At 29.7% G+C, this 22,383-nt stretch overlaps 1 protein-coding gene across 12 annotated transcripts in view; it reads right to left on the bottom strand.

Annotated features, from left to right (window-relative positions):
* The window catches only part of LOC118198227 (nuclear factor 1 X-type-like), a 196,741-nt gene that overhangs the window by 28,659 nt on the left and 145,699 nt on the right, over positions 1–22,383 (bottom strand). For 10 of the 12 annotated variants that reach the window (XM_085820130.1, XM_085820131.1, XM_085820132.1 and 7 more), the window contains 5 exons: positions 19,526–19,588; positions 16,914–17,246; positions 8,176–8,259; positions 5,368–5,546; positions 2,180–2,300 (listed from right to left, as the gene is read on the bottom strand). In XM_085820130.1, the coding sequence (XP_085676256.1) occupies positions 2,180–2,300; positions 5,368–5,546; positions 8,176–8,259; positions 16,914–17,246; positions 19,526–19,588 (780 nt within the window). The remainder of the gene's footprint in view (positions 1–2,179; positions 2,301–5,367; positions 5,547–8,175; positions 8,260–16,913; positions 17,247–19,525; positions 19,589–22,383) is intronic. The other 2 variants (XM_085820137.1, XM_085820136.1) reach the window with 2 other exon arrangements.

Here is a 22,383-nt window from a genome sequence, read left to right as displayed (position 1 = left end):
TTCCTTCTACATTTGTTTCCAGTGCTGACACATGAAAATTAAGATTTTTAGGTTGTTACACTTCCATAAATTTTGCATTCTTGTCAAATTTTTTAAAAATACCAGTTGCATTAAATGCATTTCAGCTGAAGACAGCTTCTAGACAATTTAACTATAAATAAAGTTTAAAGCAAAGTCTAAAGGGTAAATACTTGAATTAAAAGATTTTTGTTAAATGAGAGAGAAATAAACAACTCCAGCAATGCTTATCCTGTACCACCAATTCTTATATTGGGTGCGAAAAATCTTAATCATATTATTTAGTTTTTAAGTCTAAAAATTTACATATTAAAGAAGATGTTTTTTATATAATCTACAACTCGAGAGAAAATTACTACTTAAGACATTTTTTCTAAGAAGATTAATATATGTCTTTTAAAGCTAGGACATGACCCAAAGTGTTAACATCTTGTTTGCTTAAAAACATTGTGAAAATAAACATCAAACGAACTTTTGTCAGTTTTAGACAATTCAATTTAAATGAAGTAGCAGACAATAATACAGTGAAGGTAAAAATTTACTGTTAGAAATGTTAAAAAAAAAAAAAAAAAAAAAAAGGGAAAAAGAAAGAAATTTTTTAAAAAGTTACAAATTTGAATAATTTTAAAAAAAATAGCTTTCCATTTAGCATTAATAAATATTTAGTGCAAATCATTGGGGGGGATTTCATATAATTCTCCGTAAAAATTTATTTAAAATTTAAGGATAAAAATGGCTGTGGCAATTCACTGCAACAAAATCCATAAACCAGTTTTGGCATTATTATTGCTCAAAAAAAAAAAAAAAAAAAAAAGAGGATGCCAAATTTCAAAACGCGAAAATATGTCAATTCGTGTATATCTTAGAAAATTTTGAATAAAAAACTCTAATTTTTAGCAAGTATGTTTAGAAATACACCTAATTTAAGATGATGGTAAAAATTTTGTAGGTTATAATTAATGTAGGTTAAATTTTTTGAAAAATTTATAAAAATTATTTTTAAAATAAATCACAAAAAATGGATCAATTTTTTTTTTGGAATGAACCTAAATTTCGAAATGTGAAAGGAAGAATAAAAAAAGTTTAATAAAAATTAGATATATATTTATGTACAAAATTCAATTAACATTGAGAAGCTAAAATTTTGAGAGCTAATTTTTTAAAAACTACTCGTGCGTGTTTTACAAAACTTGGTAGTCTGGCATAATTTGAATCATAGAATCAAAATATGGGGGGAAAAATGACACGTTATTTCAGAAAAAGTCCGATTTTCTATCAAAATACCTATGTTAGAATGATGCTATATATAAAAATCTAATATATATCCTAAGTCGCGCTTTCGAGATATGAAAAACGCAATTTAAATTTCGTCAATCGGCCCAGTAGAAGGGAAGATATAAAACTGTCCCTTTCCCCCCCCAGCGCAGTGTACATCAAATGTTAGTTTCTACTATTAAATTTAAAGGCAGTAAAATACATAAATTTTAATTTTGATTTTTTAATGCACTTCTGACCAATTTATTGTATTTTTAAAATCTGTGCAACACCTGGTACTTCTAATTTCCCCTGAAAATTTTTCAGTTTTACTTTTTGTTCATTTATTATGAAATACTAACATTAGAAGTACAGAATTAATAATTCTATGAGCATAATATATTAATATTCTATATATAATTTGAATTTAGTTTTCAACATTTTAAAAAAAAATTCCAGATACAATGTCTGAAATATACATATAAAGAATTACAAAAAAATTAAAAATTAAAAAAAAAATATTTTCACATTCCAGGAACATAAAAATACATCCTAACATTTAACGTATTAAAAAGCTTAATGATTTATCACTGTGCATCATTTGGACATTAAATACCTATTAAATATGATGTCACACACACTTCTGCTTTTTGCTGGCGATGTTAATTTTCTTTTTTTCAAAATACATTTATAGACAGTAACAAAAACAAATTAATAATAATATGCCAATCAAGCAATCAACCTGTTAAATATGCACACTATTAAACAGACATAAACTGTGACTATACACAGATTTTTTTTTTCCTTTTTATTTTAAATTTAAATAATACATGAAATTTTTTACAAAATCAGAACAACAAATGTGACTCTAGGTTGAATTTACATAAGTAATAGCGGAAAAACATACCTGTTGACCTAATAATAGCAACAGGTCGTGCCATAGGTGCCGGTGGTGGTGGTGGAAGCATTGGGTTTGAATAAAAGTGGGGCAACTTAGTGGGACTCTGAGCTTCAGAATCTTGGCTAGTCTAAAAAAGTACAAGTAAAGAAAAATTGCTATTAAAATATTCTTTAGGAATTACTCCATTATAGGAAATAAATTGCAATTATAGAATACAGTTAAAAACACATACACATAGGGGGGATTTTTTACAAAATTTTTATTGGATAAAAAATTGAAGATAACACCATAGAATTAATTAGACTTCATACTGCATTCACTTATTGTAGCAGTTTGGTGAACTGTAATTAGGCAATTATAAATATATGCACACATAAAGAGAATTAATACAGCAGAATGTGACATTCTTTCCAAGATTTTATTATTCCTTAAAATTAATTTTGCATTTATTTTAAACCCTAAAAAGATTTAATCATTATTTACTAATAAAATATTAACTTTTGTGAAAATTATACGTTTTATTAATACTGATAACATCACTGTGATTAATTCAAAACATTTCTCTTCCCATACATTAAAAACCTCAGTTGCAAAATTTACCATTCCTTTTGTACACCAATGTTTACACTAAAAATAGAATTTACAAGAAACGTTTTCTACCTTGAGCTTTGTCTGAGTAGGAAAAACACTAAATTTATACATAAAAAAAAAAAAAAAAAAAACAGTTAAAACTAGCTGCTAAATTCATGTAAATGATCTCAAAAAATTATTACATATAATGTGTTTCAATGCCAAAAGCTAACTTTCTGACAAAATTTGACAACATTTCAAAATTTTGGGTAGCTGTAAAGCAGCTTTGCACTGCCAAATATAATTATACAGTACAAAGTCTGTAATCCGGACTCGTAGGGACTTCAACAATTCTGGATTAAGGGTTTTTTCCGAATTATAGATCATCAATTTAAATCTGGTAAGATGGCATGCAGAAATTATACAATTAAAAATATGAAATAAAGAGCAATTATGATCTAAACGGTATCAAATTTTACAAAAAAAAGCTTAATATTTATTTGTTTACTTTATTAAACATTTCTTTCAACGCGTGCATGCATAAAGTTTGTGGCTTTGAGGTCCGGATTATAGATCATTCTGGATAATGGACGTCCGGATTAAGGACTTTGTACTGATATATATTTTAATAACCAATTTACAATGATTAAGAAGCTATTTTTTAAACATTATACATTTATAAACGAGCAGAACTGCTTTAATTTTTCTGCATAATTAGTAATTTCACAGCCTTATCAAAACCACTTTTATTTTGATGATTTATCAAATTTGCAATTTACTCTTAAGTAGTATCATTGAATGGTTTGTGTTTCATTTAGGTTAAAACTTTTCTATTAGCTACTTGTACAAGTTTGTGTAATAGCAAATTGTTATCACAGCTGAATTGAAAAAAAACTGCAGTTGTTTATCAGTACAAAGTCCTTAATCCGGACGTCCATTATCCAGAATGATCTATAATCCGGACCTGTTGTTTACAATATGGTCATAAAAAAGCTTTCCGATACATGAACTCCTTTCACTGTAACCATAACTGTGATGCTCTATTGTTTTCATTACAATCCTGAGTACATAACTTCAAATACTAATATCTGAAATTTCATTCGGACTTGTTGAGTCGATAAAGCCACTAAGGGTTCATAATTTGGGAAAGTTTTTTATGATCATCGTGTACATTCTTCAAACTGGCATTTTTACTTAATTCATTAAATGTAGCTGACATTAAAATGCATTATGCTTTGATCATATGTCAATAAACCACATCTATGTTACACATTTTATCTGTAATCAGCATATTTGATTGTCACATGAAATATGCATCGTTTGCATTTACAAACATGAGTGCAGCACGAGGCATGTTCTTACAATAAAAGGATTTTCAGAATTCTTCAAATTCCAACCATATTTTTCAAATATTAAATTTCTTCCTTATTTAGTTAGTTCTTACTGACAACATATATATATATATCTTCTCAAATGAACACTTGCAAAAGTGAAAGAAAATATTAACTGAAAACTTCGTCTAGAAGTTTTGGAAAAAATATGCAAAACTGCGTGCTGCTTCACAAAGTATTATTTTTTATATTCTTCTCATTTGCTTATCTACACCATTTTAGTAGCAATTTTCAAATATTTTTATATGAGCAGATGAGCAATCATGCATGCATACATATACACTGAAGAGCCATTACATTATGACCACCGCCCATCTATAACAATGAGCTCGCCCAGGAATTAAACCACTGCGCGTGTGAGGCTGACGCTGGAGTATATAAAGCGGCTATGTATTGTGTTCCCAAACATGGCATGGTTTGTAACACAACGGGAAAAGCAGCTGAATTATCAGATTTTTTATCATGACTTTTGTTATGGCTTGGCGACTGGGAACATAAATATCAGAACTGGCGTGTTTAGTGGGCTGTTCACGTGCAGCTGTTGTGAAGCCATATCGAAAGTGGTGTATAAATGGTGAATACTCCGAGTTGCTAAGCAGCAGTGTGTCGTTGATGGTGGATCGATTCCAGAGGAGAGTGGAAATTAATATGCATTGTTTGCCATGACGGAAGAACTACAGCAGCTGAAATCACCACCAGCTACGACAGTAGTGCCCCAGACAGTGTTTCTCAACACACTGTGCAGTGTACTACACTGCTGTGTATGGGCCTGCGTAAGTCCAATTTCGTGTCAAAATACATAGAACAATGCTATATATAAATTTAATGCATATCTTAAGTTGCCCTTTCGAGACATGAAAAATGCAAGTTGAATTTCATCAATCGACCCAGTAGAATGGGAGATATAGAACTGTCCCTCCCTTTTTTTGCACAGCATACATACCATATCATAGTCTAAAAGAAATGCACATGTAAATAATAGATGGATTAATTTAAAAGGATCCTCATGTTCTATGTCAATCAAAAGATACTGGAAACATTTTAAATTCAATTATAGACTCAAGATATTACACTTTTAATTAAATTTTACAATTACACCAAGAATAATCATGCATTTTCAAAGAAGAATGTGTAAAAGTGTATCTACAAAATGTATGCTAATACATTCAAAGGAGAAACTGACTGAAAGCTTAGTATTTAATTAGGGGGAATCAGGGAAGCAAAATTACATACTTGTGGGCTTGGACCAGAATTCTGAGCTTCTTGGCACACTAAGTTAACAAAGTCTGACAGTGTGTCTCCGTTTTCCTGATATTTTCCTGGAGTTATGTAATATGGGCTGGAATGAGTGAGAGGACCACTGATGTTGGATGCTTGTGATGTCATATTCATAGCAGTGTGCTGTTGCAATCCTAGAACAGATATGTCATAATATGTCAATTATTTAAACAACAGCTACATAATTGTGGCACAATTTTCATTCATAGGAAGATCTAATCCAATTAATTTAATAGAAATAATTTAGATATCACATAAAATTTTCTCCTCTGAAAGATAAATTTTAGCATTTTTTAAGATAACTTGGCCAATACCAATCTATTTCTTCAAATCTTCAAATTTAAGTTCAACTGTTCATAACATTCATGGAAATTTATATACTATTCTTCTGTTTTTAAATCCTTTTGATAGATGCATTTTGATTTAGTAGATAGATCTTTCTCTTTTCAGAATCTCTGAGCTTTGGGAAAAGCAAGAAATTAGGCTGTAGTCAACTGATGCAAAATCAGGAGATCAGTGCAATGTTTAACCACTTGTGCTTTGCGCTACGATTTAACTTCACGGTTGCGGTGCTGTGCACTACAATATAACAAGTGGTAAAGTGTCTCATTTACGCTGCTCTGCGTCTGCGAGTGCAATCCAGAGCTATAACTCGAGAAATAAGCAATCTTGTTGTTAGGCGACGTGCGCACCACGTTATTTTCATTTTTGCGATAAATGCCTATCGACATGATGTTCACGTCGCTCGCAGTTTGAGACAAAAGCATCTCGACATGCATGGCACATCTTTTTAGTGCAAGTGGTTAAATAAGATCAACAGTCAGTGGACAGCATTATTTTTAATCATGACTGCTATGAGCAATATATGTACAGCCTGAAGAAATGCACTAACAAGGCTGACAATTACGATAAACATAGTTGCACAGTTACACTTTCAGAGGAAAAAAATATAACAAGATATCTAAATTATTTGTATAAAATTAAAAAGCGTTTGGTTTTTCCCCTACATATTTAACGTAAAATTTAAAGAACAAATTTTTACAATTACCCCATTCTGCCATAAAAACAAGATTCAGAAATAATATATATATATAAAATATAGAAATTTTACTTCTTTACATAAATCTATCATCTACAAATGAAAAAAACGAGCAGCAGTGAAATATCAAGCTACCTTTAGTTTTGCATTTTCAGTGGGAGGTGCAAAATTATAACCAGTGACAGAGCTTTGAGGAAGTGCAACAAGAAGCAAAAGATAACACAGATTCAGCAAAAGAGATCTATGTGAAATCAGAAATTCCAAGATGCCATATTTAAAAGAAGTTATCAGACTGCAAGATAAAGATGTGGACAGAAAAGAAATGATCAAAGAAGCAAGGAGTGTTTCATAGAGATGAAGTTAACACTTAATTTTGAACACTTGTACTGAAATTTTACATATAATCCAGCTTTGAGCCATTTAAGTACATTCACTTTTATACCTCAGTTAAATCAATAATACATCTCAAAATACAGAAAAGCATCCTTTACAACTCCAGAAACCTTAAAACACCAAAAATTATTTTTAAATTGCAAGTTTGAGAGTAGACATTTCTGCAAGTGCATTCTTATAAAGTTAAGGTAAAGATTTACTGGTTACTTGTCAGTGTTAAAAACTGGTATCAATTAAAATAATTATGTTATTTTTTAGATTTATCAATAAATCATTTACTTTAATTAATCCTTAAATAGAAATTAGTTTTAATTTGTTTTAGAGAAATTATATGTAATTATTTACTATTTAATGTAAGTAAATGTTATAGGAAACTTAGGTTTCTTCTAAATTCCTGATGTGTAAATACTAAAAGTAAATACTAGAAAAAAAAACTTAATAGCATTTTAAAAATTATATTTACGAACATGCACCACAAATCCTTTTTTTAGTGCAAGATTGTGTGTAAATCAGATATGGGTATTCTTGAATAACAATCTAACAATGCTACATAAAATTTTCCATTATATAACTGTATAATTTTCCTCTAATAAGATAGTCATATGATCAAAAGTATAAAGAAATGAGTAAAATTTTACAGGAAAATGTTTTAACCTTGTTTGTGTCTTCAAAATCCCAACTTTCTAGCAAATGTTTTAAAAGCATAAATGAATTTTATTTACTATGCAATACACAAAATGAATTAAATTAATATGCCCTTTTCTATGAAGATACTTTAGAATTATTTTCTCAGATAAAGTGGTTTAATGTTGAATTATACACATAAATTATTTTTAAATAAAAGTTTTTTATGTGTCATAAACTTTGACTTCAGCATGTTCACAATTTTACATTATGTTAAGTTTACATTGGCAAATATGCCCTTCTAAAAGTACCAAATAATTAAACAATTATTTAAATTATTACAGAGAAGAGAGATAAAGTTTAATCTTCTCAACAGATCAGAACAAAGAAACTTTCATTTACTACAGAAATATTTTACCTATTGCATTAAGAGGAAAGCAATTCTTAAATCAATGTTCATTTTTAAATCAAGGATAAAATTTACTGTTCCCAAGTGCCAGTAAGCACATGTATATTTTATTAAGATATTTTTTTACATGGATCTGTGGATAAATATAATTTTACCTTTAATTCAGGAATTGTAAAGGAGCATTTTAAACGTATGAAAAACGTCATTCATTTTATTAAAAAAGTGCCACTATTTCAAGTGGCTCTTTTTTTAAAAGTCTGAGCAACGAAACGCGAGTGATACACTGAACTCGACTTACCATCCTGAAGTTTAGATGAGTGAGCAACATCAGATGTTGTCATACCAATTTCTTTAGAGGATGCATGCGGGGTCAAAGGCCCACCTGAAATAGGCACACTCGGTGTTTCAGATTTTTTTTGATCGGAAGAAAGTGGATGATCATTAAGGAAAAGAGATAAATCTGTCTTTGAAATATTTACCACAAAAATTAACAATGAAAAGCTCTGCATATCAAAAACCTATTACATCTCTTCGTGGAAAAGTCTACAGATTATATATGGGGGGGGGAGAATAATGGGGAAAACATCAGAAGAAAATAAAGTTAATGAAAAGATTTTAATATGGTTTGCATGTATAACAAAACTTAAGCTATAATCTTTCTATTAAAACTAGAAACAGCCATAATTTTATTACATTATATTAATAAATTAATAATTTTATATATTTAAATGATTAGTTAATCTTGATAATAGTATCACATATTGTTGAGTATTAAAAGATGAAATATTTAATGCTGCAAAAATAATAAATGCAAACAGCTTAACTTCTTTTATAAAATCATTAAAATAAGCCACTGCATGAGTGCTAATGTCCCATTTATTTCTGAATGGATAAAACAACTACATTAAAAAAGCAGAAATTTTTAATCAAAGATCTAATTTTACTTTTAATATTAACTGAAAGATTTCTATCATTTTTAGATATTTGGTTAACAAGATTTCTATGTCAAATCTATGAAATTATCATTTTAGAGCTTAATTTGTTTTTTTGGCAAAACATTGTCAAAACAATTTTGTATTGTTATTTTTTTTTAAATACTTGTAGTCATTAGGAATTTTGAAGCAAGAAACATGAAAAATGTGCAATTGGGTCTGCTGAATATAACAGGCAATATAAAATTTCCTATTTAAACTTGGAATGTTTTTGTTGGCTATTACAGGGCCTAGAAATGTCATGTTAAAAACACTCTTTTTGGATATGTGAAAATCAGGTATTTCCTGTTTACATCCTTCTGTGTTTCTCATTATGTTGACAATAGTGATTCACAAGCTTTTATAAGGTTTCAATAAGCGCCCTTACATGAATTCTCATAAATTGATACAATACTGATGTACTTTTCTAGTGCTATTTACTTTTTCTTCATATGTTCATCATTTACTTTTTGTCATCTAGTGAAAATGCGATTTCAAAACTGATAATTTATCTGATGTGTCTAGAATCATATGCACAATGCCACATGAACCTTTTCAGCTATCACATACAGAATATAGTATATATTCTTTCAGAGTACAACCTAATATGCAGATTTTTCCTTTAACAATATTAGTATGGAGGTTTTCTACACTATCTTCTAACTTTGCTACAAGAATTTGCTTTAATTAGGGGACAGCAGATAGCTTTCTATATTAGATGATCACTTAGCAAGTGAAATATCACCAAAGGATGTTTTTTCAGGACTGGACTGGATTTATTCATGGGAAAACATGAAAGAGCTAGCCTATGTAAAAGGATAAATGGCATCATGAAGGATTTTGCAAAGAAAATTGGCTCATTTTATACAAGGAGAAAATAAAAAATATCATGTTGCCAGCTGATTCAGTTATTATAAATAAATGCTGGTGATGGCTGTATCATAGCAGAAAATTTTGAAACTCTAGAAGATTTAAAGATTTTTTCAATATTAAATTATTATAATTAAAAAACGCACACACACACATACGAATCTGAGTTTAACAAATATAAATAGGAATCTGGCAGCCGAATAATATAGATAAAGAGGAATTTTTTTACTTTATTTTTCCAAAACATTATTTAAATTAGGAAATTTTCCTCTTTGTATAAGAACAAACTGGAAAGGAAAAAAAAAGTCTTTATCATTTTTAAACATTTTTGAAAATGTGAAGGAAGGGGGGTACATTTCAGAATTTTAACTCCTTATCTGCAGAAAATCATTTTAATCTATAAAGAAATAAATATAAGATAATCCAAATAAATCTGATTTTATGTAATATCAAACAATACATATTACATTACCACTGCTTACTTCCATTCAAAACATATTTGAGTTACTTAAATGGCTGAGTTTAACAGATAGTGATTTGAGAATTAAAAATTATGATATTAGCTTTGAATTTATTTAGTAAGATAGAAACTAACAATTATTCTAATAATTAATATATAAAATATTAATTCAAAATTACTGCTAAAATTAAATTATTTACACAATTTTTAAATATGAATAATTATAAATATATACCTGGTGAAATTTTACACTTTTGTACAGAACTGAACTGCTTGTTTTGTATTATTCAATAACAGTGTTTCAGTTGTATTCTTAAATTTTTAAAACTACTCATAGTTTTACTTGATCACTACCTTTTAATTCAACAGCTCTTTCAAACTTTATACTAATTTCTTAGATTCAAATGAAGTTAGCATATTTTAACTTTCTTCCATATCCTTCACTGTCAGTTTAATTTCTATAGTTCTTTTAATACTTTTTCTAATATCACAGTCAATTTTTTTCACATGTTGTCTTATTTTACTGTCATTTGCAACATTTGGTTTGATTTATGTGATTACGGAAAAGTGCCTAAGGGAAGGAATGATATCGTGGAGGACTTTCTATGGGAAGCTGGCTCGTATACACGTTACACATGGGGAAAATCAAGAAAACGCTCATGCAGCCAGCCCGCTCATGGGATTCAAACTCCAGACTGAACTACCAGTGTTCAGTGACTTTACCACTCAGCCGCTGATGGGCTCTGCAATTTGCAAAGAATTCCAAAAATTAATCTAAATTTGAAAGTTTTTATAATACTCTGGATTATAGGTTGAACTCACAGGCATTGTATTTGCAGTAAGAAACACAAATTTAATATTTTTCTGAATGAAATTACAGGGGTCTGCAGTATAGTTATCTAACAATTATGCTATTTTTATGTTTATTAGATTCCAATTAAAGAGAAAATAAATGAAAATATCACTTGGTATCCATAAGTTGTTAAGTCAGAGGTAAATTCTTGACACTTTTCAAACATCAAGCTTTTTGGCATTTTCCAATAACCAATGGTGTTTTCTAAATTGTTACATCCATTTTGCATGATAATAACATTATAACTTGCTGTTTGGTTTCTTAAAACCAGCTGTTTCACTTTTAAACATTGATGTATGTTCCAGCAATGCCATATAAAACCAAACCATTTCATCTGTATGATGACTTTTTTATTCCTTAAGCTGCCCAGGTAACACATCTTTTATTCTGTTACCATTTGCATGATGATCTGCCTCTTGCTTGTCTCCATGGCTGTTTCCAAAAAACACTGTTATTTCTCTCTTTCCATTTCCATAGGCACATGTTTCAATCTCACTGCTTGAAACCATCCTAGGAGAGCAATTTCAACATCTCTCAAGCTTCCCTCTTTTTTATTCTTCCTTGAGTCATTTCCTACTTTTATTAGCTCATAATCATTTACAGTTCTTTCTTCAAGCAAATACCATAGCGCTTTTTGGGAAATTCTCAGTTTAAATACAGCTACTCTGCATCATAATCTTTTAACAATTCTTCCTTTTCTTAAATCTTAGGCATTTTTGATGCATTACAAGTTACACACACAGCAAATTAAAGAATGTTTCCTTCCATAATTTATTAAAATTTAAAATTCACATTTTATCAAGCAGAAAGATTGCACTTAGGTGATTAGATGATCTTCTACTTCCTGTTTGGTTACAGGCATAACCAATGCTTTTTTTATTTCTGGTTCAGCTTACAGTTACTATTCCTTTTTCTATTTAAAGACTGTTAATGCACAATAATATAAGGAAGCATTTTTTGAAGTTTCTATGAACTTTCTTCAACATACCAACAGAGTGTTGCAAACTAGTTTCTGAAACAAAATTCAAACTCCATTGAAACTGATTATAGTGTTACTAATTATTAAATGGTCTAAATGTCTAGAGGATGAAGCCCAAAATCACAAAAGTTCACAATCAATTTGATAGCAATTCAATAATGCTGCTGAGATGAATGTAGCAAATTCGAAAACTGAATGGGATAGTGCAAGCAAGTTAACTTTCTGCAAACTTAATTAATGTGTGTAACAGTACGGGAAGATTTTGAACATTGTAGGATGCAGAGATTGCACTTCCATACTCTATCAGCTGGTATTCAGAAGGGATTCTTTAGGCACCATCTTTCCTTTAATCTTGATGAACACTCATTAATTTAAAACTGTCAGTCTTAGCTACTGTACAGATAAAGAGCTTTGCAATCCGACAGGTATCTGGAAAGGGAGAACCTAGAAGGTGTGTTAATAGATCTACGCTTGCTGAATATGGCTAAACACATTTTATTTAAGCACATAACTGAACGATAATTAAGTCCCTCAGTAAGTAAAAGGGATGAACTTGAGACAGTTTTGACAGGTGCCAGTAGGATATTTTGGAACTGAAGAATCACTCTTTCACCAGTCTGAATTTTATAACCGAAGATGAATTTAATAAATGATGTTTTTTCTATTGGTTAGTATACTCATTTGCAAAATTAAGAGAAATTGCAAATGCCCACTTTTACGAAAAGTACCAAACTAAATGTACAAATTATGCCAAGGAATTATGTAAATATTCAGAGTTGAACACGTAAGCATTCACGTGTTCAACTCTGCTGGCACGCATGCAACATGAGTTCGACTCGGCACGGCTCCACTGGCATGCACGTAAGGATACATGTGCGTGCCAGCGGAGCTGTGACTGTGGAGGGAATATAAGCGCACAAGGAGTTTTGGCAGGCAATTTATATGCTTGTATTTCTTTCCAACATTCACAAAGTTACTCGCAAGAGTTGGGTACATTTTTTGAGATGTCAGATACAATGAGTGGCCACAAACCTACGTATGATGGAATGAGATGGAGAATTGTCAGTTGACTAGAGGCAGATCAATCAAAATCACAGGTGGCTACAGAGCTCAACGTAATGCCCAGTGTTGTCTGCAACTTGTGGAAACACATTTAGGACACTGGATCCATACCGAGAAGACCTAGACAAGGTCGACTAAGAACCACAATGGCGAATGAGGATTGTTATTTGGCACTTTCAACGTGGCAACACACAACTGCTACAGCTTCACAGCCTTCATGTCAGCTTGTATGCAGCCACTGCAACCCAAGTTTCATGGTCTACAGGGCTTTATGAGATAGGGCTATATGCCAGAACACTTGCTGTTTGCATTCAGTTCACCGAAACACACAAGACAGTGTGCTTAGCATGGTGCACCCTGGATCAGATTTCAGTGGAGCACGATGTATTTACAGATGAGTCAAGAATCTACCTAGACACTGATTCTTGCACTACCTGTATCTGCAGAGAGCCTGGAACAAGATACCATTCCTCCCTCCTCAGGGTAAAGGATAATTACGGTGGTGGAGGTGTAATGATTTGGGCTGGCATTATGTTGGACGGCCGTACACCTCTGCATGTGTTTGACAAAGACTCCCTGCTGCCATGAAGTATAGAGCGGAGACCTTCGAGCTATGTGTCTGACTTTTGAGGGCCCTATTAATAAACGACAGAGCTTATACACATAGGGCTCAGCTGATCGATAATTACCTGGAAAACAGGGATATTTACTGCATGAACTGGCCAGATATTCCCTCCAAGAATCATCCCGAAGTTGAAAACTGCTTTGCTGCAGGAAAGAGATCAATTGCCACAGGGACTCCTTAACTGCCTCTTGTCTAATATTACTGTCAAGCTCCATGACATATCTGGTTGTGAGAGGTCATACCTCAGAGTCATTTTCTGTTCGATATCACAACATGGATTTTGGACATTCCTGCACTATGAGCTTTACTGATAATCATGAGTAGATAAAATGACTTTTGAATGATACATATCTTTCTTTGTTATAAATGTATATTCATATCAAATTTCATTAAAATCTGTCCATTAGTTTTTCAGAAACTCAACATAATGTGTTGTGTTAAATTTGCTCCTGAGTGTATATATTTGTTTCTGTACCCAGAAACTGAATGTAATAAGCAGCTCAATTTATTAATCAGTGAGTTCAATAAGCAGCAGGTACTGTATTTTTTAGTAAATGAGACAGGAAAAGGAGGGGGGAAACAGGCTAGATTATTTATTATATCAAAATGGCCAGAGACTACGTTCCTCAGGAGATATACCTTCATGCTGAAATTATTCTAATGGATGATTGCTCATAATCATAATAGAGAAAATCATGAAGACCCCATTCTGTCAGCTCATTCAATTGCTTAGAACAAATCTGGGATGAATGACTACTATTTAGCATTCTTATCCAACAAGACATCAGTGGCACATGGAAGAAAGGAGAAAGTTTAGAGAGTCTTAACCAGAAAAATTCTATGATTGGATACAAAATTCAAATAAGACAAAACAAGATGATCCTGTTCAAAAAAGTAAAAATATAATAATAAGACATAAAAAAGAAATGGTTAAAATATTCAATTTAAACATTTCTCAAGTAGCTGCATAAAATTACTAACTGAAAATGTGGAGAAAATATTTCATGAGATATACTAAGAAATTTATCTAATTGTAATTATTTCCTGTCTTACATATCCATTCAATTTGTATAAATAGATGAAATGAACTGTAAATTTATTACCTACCTTCAGTACTCATTTTATTTGCTTATGTGAATATCATTGTTTTTTATTTCTAGCATACAATATTTCCTAATTTTGAATATGATTGACCAAATTCAGTACAAACTAATAAATAAACTACAGCTTCTAAATTTTAGAAATAATTTGTTAATTTCATGATGTAATTATATTAACAAGTAGGATGGTGAATTGTTTTAAATGTAGTTAAAATCTTTATTCTTCATTACTCTGATAATGCTAATAAAATCAGAAGATGCCATCACAGTTGCATGAAGACATTTAGTCACCCTTTCTTTCTTTTGTTAAAAAAATACACGGGAAAAAATACATTAAGTGAAATTCCTATGAAACTCTCAAGAAAAAGTTTTATTTATTAAAACATGAATGTTTTATTTTTCTGAAACTGCAGACACTCAAAAGTCATGCAATATATATCAAATTAATAGTAATAAATTAATAGTACTCAAATTAATAGTAAATCTAGGGTTTATGTGTAGTTTCAGAGCTAAAGTTTCACTAAAGGTAAATTGATATCATTAAATACTGCACTGTTAAACAGCAAAACAAAACACATCTAAATGACTTAACAACTCAAAAACAGAAGCAAATTTACAGCATCAGAATAAATTCAGCTTTGGTCCAGCTCAAAACAATCACTAGACTAGTGAATTTAAAGCAGATATGCAAAATATGATGTTAAGGGATTTAAGGAAATCATCAAAATAGAAAAAGCAGTTATTAATAATTTTTATTTCAACACACATGAATTGACAGATATGGCATATCATGACAGAATCATTTCAATTGATACAACTGCAATCATTAGGCAAATATAATGAATACAATTGCAATTATTAGGCTGGTGACTTAGAGCAGATAGTTCTTGTGTGTTTTACCTGAATCAAAGAATGAATATTAAATTTTTATTTTGAATCAATGTTTGAGAAATGTCTGGACTTCAAACCTCAGGTTTCAATGGACTAAAAGTATACCTTGTACCAAAGGGAAAAGGGGGACGCAGTTCTATACCTTGTGTTCTACTGGGCCAACTGATGAAACTTAACTTGCATTTTTCATGTTTCGAAAGCATGACTTAGAATTTATATAGTATAGCTTTTGCTTACTAAACTTACTTGATTCATTCTTTCATAATTCAAAATTTAGGTCCAAATAAAATTTGCAGATATTTTCTAACTTACTTTAAAAATTTGTATTTTTTAGTAATTTTTTATAAAGTTCCAATTTTTTTTTTCTTTGTTACTTATAAATTTTTTACCATCTTCTTAAAGTAGATGTGTTTCTAGGCATACTGGCAACAACAACAACAAAAAAAAAAAAGTTCTTCATTCAAAATTTCCCAAGATACATGAATTCATATACGTGGTTCATTCATGGTTTACGTACTTTGTTAAATTATTTCAAAGAATGAACCATGCACCTTTTTTACCCCACTCATGAACAGTGAAAGGGAAAGAAAAATAGGTTACCATAAATTAAGAATTTCGCCAAGTGAATTATTCTTGGAGCAAACTGAAAAAGTACCCTAGATAAATTTTTTAATTTCTCGTTAAGTTTCTAACCAAATTTCACAAAATTTAATATTTGGGCTAGAATCGAAATATGGAAAACAATCAATATGGCATTTAAAAAAAAGTCTGATTTTGTGTCAATCTCTATGTTAGAAGAATGCTATATATAAATTTAATATATATCTAAGTTTTGCTTTTGAGATATGAAAAACACAGTTAAATTTTGTTGGCTGGCCCAGCAGAATGGGAGATATAGAACTGCCCCCCCCTTTTTTTATGTGCTGAGTGTACATAAAGTACAGCATAGTGGTGTTAAACATAAAGCAAAGAAGCATTTCCTTGCTTTATGTTAAACACATGTTCCTTGCTTTCCCTTGAAAAGCACCACCTACTTTGAACTGCAGATCAAAGCAAACAACAAACTATTCAATTATCTGGAAATTTTTTTTAAAATTTCTCCTGTTACTGAGATATAAAATCAATTATACATCATAATTCGTGACAGAATGAAAATTATTACTCAATCTTTGTAACGTTACCATAAAAATATAATAGCAGCATTTAAAAGAGAAAGATTTATTACCTTGGTCAATATCACTACTCCAAGAAGCTTGGCTGTGCAGCTGAGCTGGACTCTGACCATAAAAACTGCTAATGTCATTATGGACCTTATCTACATCATCTTCGCCAGATGACATTTTACGCAGACGCTTGCTGTGGGGTTCTTCGGTAGGACTAGGAGGATGTGGCGTACCGTGATTGTTATGAGGATGCAAGGCAAGAGGAGGACCAGCGCCAGATGGTAACCCTCTATGATCTGGGGGGGATGAGTAGCTGTTGCAGTAGTATGTAGGAGATTCAATCTTGATCATGTTTAGTGCAGGTTGACAATTACTTGTTGTTTGCAAAATAGATGCTGCATGAGGGGAAAAAAAAAAAAAAAAAAAAAAAAAAAGATGAATGCTAGCAAAAATAATAACATTACATCCAATATTAACCATAAATGCAATACTTTACCTAACAGATCTCAAAATATGTGCAATATAACCTTGCTACATATTTATACAGTGGAAAAGTATTAACAGATAAAAAGGACAGTATATGTTTAGAAAACAGAAAAGAATTTTGATAAAAACTATATTCATAATTAGCAATACTTTACCTAACAGATCTCAAAATATGTGCAATATAACCTTGCTACATATTTATACAGTGGAAAAGTATTAACAGATAAAAAGGACAGTATATGTTTAGAAAACAGAAAAGAATTTTGATAAAAACTATATTCATAATTAGCACACAGAATAATAAAGATCACAATTATGGTAACCACTTATACTAACTATTGTCTGATAATTAATACAAATTTTCAAGCACATTTATTTATTTGAATTTTTAGGAAATTAATTTTATTTTAGTTCAAATCATTCTATGATAATTATTATTTTGCTATCTCATACATTTTCTTCATTGATATCTAATATACCTAACAGAGTCATTTCATTATTCAGAAACACACTTAATTTCTCACTGGTTGCTATCTACGATGCAGTACACTTAAATAAATAATACTAAACAACTATAGCGTTTCACAAAAGTGACTGGACATTTCAGTTTCTGAAAATAATATAAAAAATGCATATGCATTTAAAATTATAAAATATTCTTTTAATATAAAATATTTCCACAAACGATACAATCTCAAGCCTAAAAATTTATATTTTTTCTCTAAATTGGGAAAGCAACATTTACATATGTTAATAATTTTGTTTTCACCATTATTTTTATATTCATGCACAATTTACAATCTTTGTTAAATTAACTTCATAATAACTAAATTTCTTTTTCATATATGTATAAAACAGTTTAATACATTTAGTTATTGCATAAAATTAATAGCTGCAACTAACAGAAATTTTTAGAAGCCAAACAATTTTCTTTTACAAAGAAAAAGCAAGGAATACTGCAGGATTTAAAAAAAATATATACTTACAAAAAAATTATTAGATAAAGGTAGTTTTAGAATAAAATAGACAGAAACACAAGGTTAAAACTGTTTGTGACAAGCTCAGTAATGTTAGAAAAATGTTACTAAAGAATGCAATCCACAAAATGATTGATAAAATATGGGAGTTGATGAATAATGGAAGAAGTATGATTGAATATGAATAAAAAAATTATTTTTCCATGCTAAGAAAATATGAGTATAATGGAAGTCAATCTATAATGAAAAATATAATAATTATTACAAATGATGACAATTAGAAATAATAACTTTCGGATCACTTCAAACGCAAAATTTATATTATTTGAACTCAAATTCATAGTTTGAAAATCAGTCACCATTTTTGTCTGCTTATTTACTATAATAAATGCTTAATTGAATAATTTATTTAATAATGTCTTAAAATATTTTACAAGTAAACACAGTATTCAATTAAACTAGATGTCATTTATAGTTTTAATTACATTCATGTATAACATTTTGTTGAATGAAAGATTACAGACCCCTTTAAAAATTTAACTTTCACAACAGTCATTTTTATTACTATTTTCCAAATGTATTAAAAAATTATTTATATATTTCCAGGGAAATCTCATGTACTTTGAAAACTTTGGGCTTGATTTTATTAAAAAACTGATACATTTTCTTTGATTTTGTGTGATCTTACATGTTAAAAAATCATTTAATATTGAATTAAAATATACTGTTACTATCAAAGAATTTGAAACTTTTTCTATGACTAATAATTTGAAATAGCCATTAAAGTACAATAATAAAAGTGTTCGTTAGCAATTTAACAGAAACAGCTTTACTGAAAATGCATAAAACATTCAGCTTGCAACATTCCTCATTATTAGATCGTTTTCTTCACTTTGTGTTGTGAAAAGCTGCTGTAAATTAAAATGTCACACCTAAATATGTGCATTTTAAATACAATTTCAAACTGTTTCCTAATTTTCTTTTAAATAATGAAATTAATTTTAAACATGTAAAACTGGCATAAATTTATTTAAAGAATAATCTGATTAAATTTGGCTATTTTCAAACAACCATCATGATTGCGAAAACATATATATCCACGCAAACATCCTGAAACATATTGTAGATTAAATGAGATAAGTGATATAAGACATAATTATTAGAATGAATATATCCAATCCAGAACTGGTATTAATATATGTTTTGCTCACCTTTGGATAACCTATACAGTTCTGCAGATGTAAAAACACCAGAGGCAAAGACGATATCTGATTCTGCAAAACAAAAAGACCACCCTGAAATTTCAGTTTGCTCTTTTTGTGCATATATTAAAAACGCAAACTACAATAATTAACACCAGTTATGGACTGGAGATATTACAGAAATGAAGATAACTGTGAAAGATTGGTAATGATATTAACTAAATCATAACTCTCTACTTTTAAAATTTTTATGGGGAATACTTATATACTCTGAAATTGAAAATTTTTAAAGCCATTATAATCAACCCTCTTCAAATAAACACAATATGTATTACACGAGCATGTTATATTTCCCTCTCCGTTGAAAAGCATAAAATAAACTAGATCCTCGAAAACTAATTTTAGAATGGAATCTAAAGATGAAATATCTGGGCAAAATTTCCTCCTCAGACAGAATCAGGATCTTGCTGGTCTTAACCCACTACGCTAGTTAGAGCCAATAATTAGTTTTATATATTGTTCATTTAATGATGTGATATAAAGATTTGATCCTAACTACATTCACTATAATATGGCCTTTCATAAAACACACTCAAATTTGTTCTAGAGCCCTTTCCTTAATTTTTTTTAACATCTCTGCATTCAACATCTTGAATATTTTGGAGTATTTCCTCTTCAAAATTAATTATACTTATTAATCAAATAAATTATTTTAAAAGTAAAGGTTTGCACTAATGAATAAAATGCTCTTCATTTTTTTGTTTTGATAATGTTTTGTTCCACTACTGGCCTATTATAGTGATCACAGCTTGCATCTAGTAAATTGCCTATTTGGAAATATGTTTAAAATGTTGTATTCATGTATGGTAACCATATGTACTAATTTTCTCAGTACTATTAATTTTTAAATCTACAACATGCTAATTTCAAAATTTAAGTTACTTGTTTTGTTTTGTTTTTTTTTTTTTTTTTTTTTCAAATGTATTTATTGAAAGTATTGAATTTTAGAAAATTACTGTTAAATGTCATTTTAATATATATTTTACAGTATTTATAGTATCAAATTGAAATATTAATCAAACTCGAAATTAAAATAAATCAGCAAATTGTTTTCACAGATTCATAAAGCAAGAAGCGTGCAGTATAACACACATATAAACTATTGACTATGTAAAATTATTTAATTAAAATTCAAGAAAGCATAAAGGACAATTTTATACTGATAATAATAATAAACTTTGGCGAACATTGAGAGTATTAAACAAACTGAATAAACATGAAAAATATTCAGCAATATAATTAAATTTAATGGTAAAAGTTGTTTAAAATGGATAACAAATTAATTTTTTTATGAAAAATGATGATAGGTTATGATATAGGTAAGAAAGAAATAATTTGGAAAAGTACTAAAAGTTTTATTGAATTAAAAAAGTAAATCTCAGATTATCAGAGTAAATGAAGATGAATTGCTGATGAAGTAAGTTATATGATCACTTTTACATGTCCTTTTTAGATAATTCATGATCTACCAGGACATGAGATCTTCAAATTAAATTTCAAAAGCCCTTCCTATTTCATTTTTTACCATTTATGAGTGATGTAACTAGCTATAGCCTCATCAATTATTTTGCACATTGTGTAGAATCTAGCTGTTCAACCTTTGAGAGATTGTGTGGTGCATTACCCAACAAAATTGTACCATAGGTTGCAGTACTGGGGAGGGACCAAAGACAGAGTTTAAAATTTTTAATGATCAAAGTATAACCTACATTACTCCTGTATCTGATAAAATTACACTTTATTTTTAAAGTACTTTATTTTTTACTTTTAAAGGAAATTTATTACAAAAATATATGAATATGAAATTTTTAATGTGAGAACTGAATTTTGTTTTTGAGTGCCTGCATGTCTAGTCTCATTTGATTGATGTTGCTGTGATTGTGAAGGGTGCTTTCATTAAATTTTGCACTTATATTACTTTATATGGCTTATAAAAAAAAAGGCTGCTTGCAAACATACAAGGTTTCAAAAAGGAGCACCAAGAGCAGGAAATATTCATAATTGCTGTAACTCTTTCTGAAGAAGGTGCAAATTATAAAAGCATATCTAAATACATTTTGCGGCTGACTGTAACCTAAACTTCCAATTTGCCAAATATGTTTCGGTGTGAAATAAGAATGAAACAGCAATCATATTCAACATTACATGTACTCGCCCATTTGTTCACTAGTCAACTGTACAAGGAAGGTTTTACTCAATAGATACTGAAGGTCATGGGTTGGACATACTCATTGTTAGTTCAAGTCCATTTCCCACGCCTCACAATATACAGCTCAGTAAAAAGGGATAACTATTTTTCCAACAGAATTCTTGCTCTTATTAATTAACTAAAGTTCTTGAACAGAAGTTAAAACAGAATTTTTGTAGTTCTTTCAATTCCTTCTGCCTGTGTTTTTACATAAATTTGCTTATCAAATATAAACTTTCCCCACCATCTTAACATACATCATCATTATTCATTTCATCAATTAAGTAAATATTAGTTCTTCTGCTCAATTTACAAACCATGATACAAAAAATTAGAAAATATGAATTTACAACTTCTAAATCAGTTTTACATATTATTAAAGCAAAGCAATACAATACATAAAGTGTGATATTTTAGTTACAACTACAGATCTTTTCCCCCCCTCTCGATAGCACTATTTATAATTTACTCTGCTAGAGTTATTTATTTTGACACTTTATTTTCATAATAATCAAGGATTAAAAAACTATTAGTATATGATTCCCTTCTATCACTCAAATGGGAAGTAAATTCACACAATTCTTCATTAGCTTTTAACTGACATAGTGAAACATTTATG

Source organism: Stegodyphus dumicola, chromosome 7, assembly GCF_044657685.1.
Source record: "Stegodyphus dumicola isolate Sdum_Otavi_A_Nest chromosome 7, ASM4465768v1".
Lineage (NCBI taxonomy): Eukaryota > Metazoa > Arthropoda > Arachnida > Araneae > Eresidae > Stegodyphus > Stegodyphus dumicola.
The sequence above is the reverse complement of the archived record's forward strand: the minus strand, read 5'-3'. Positions and strand labels throughout refer to the sequence as shown.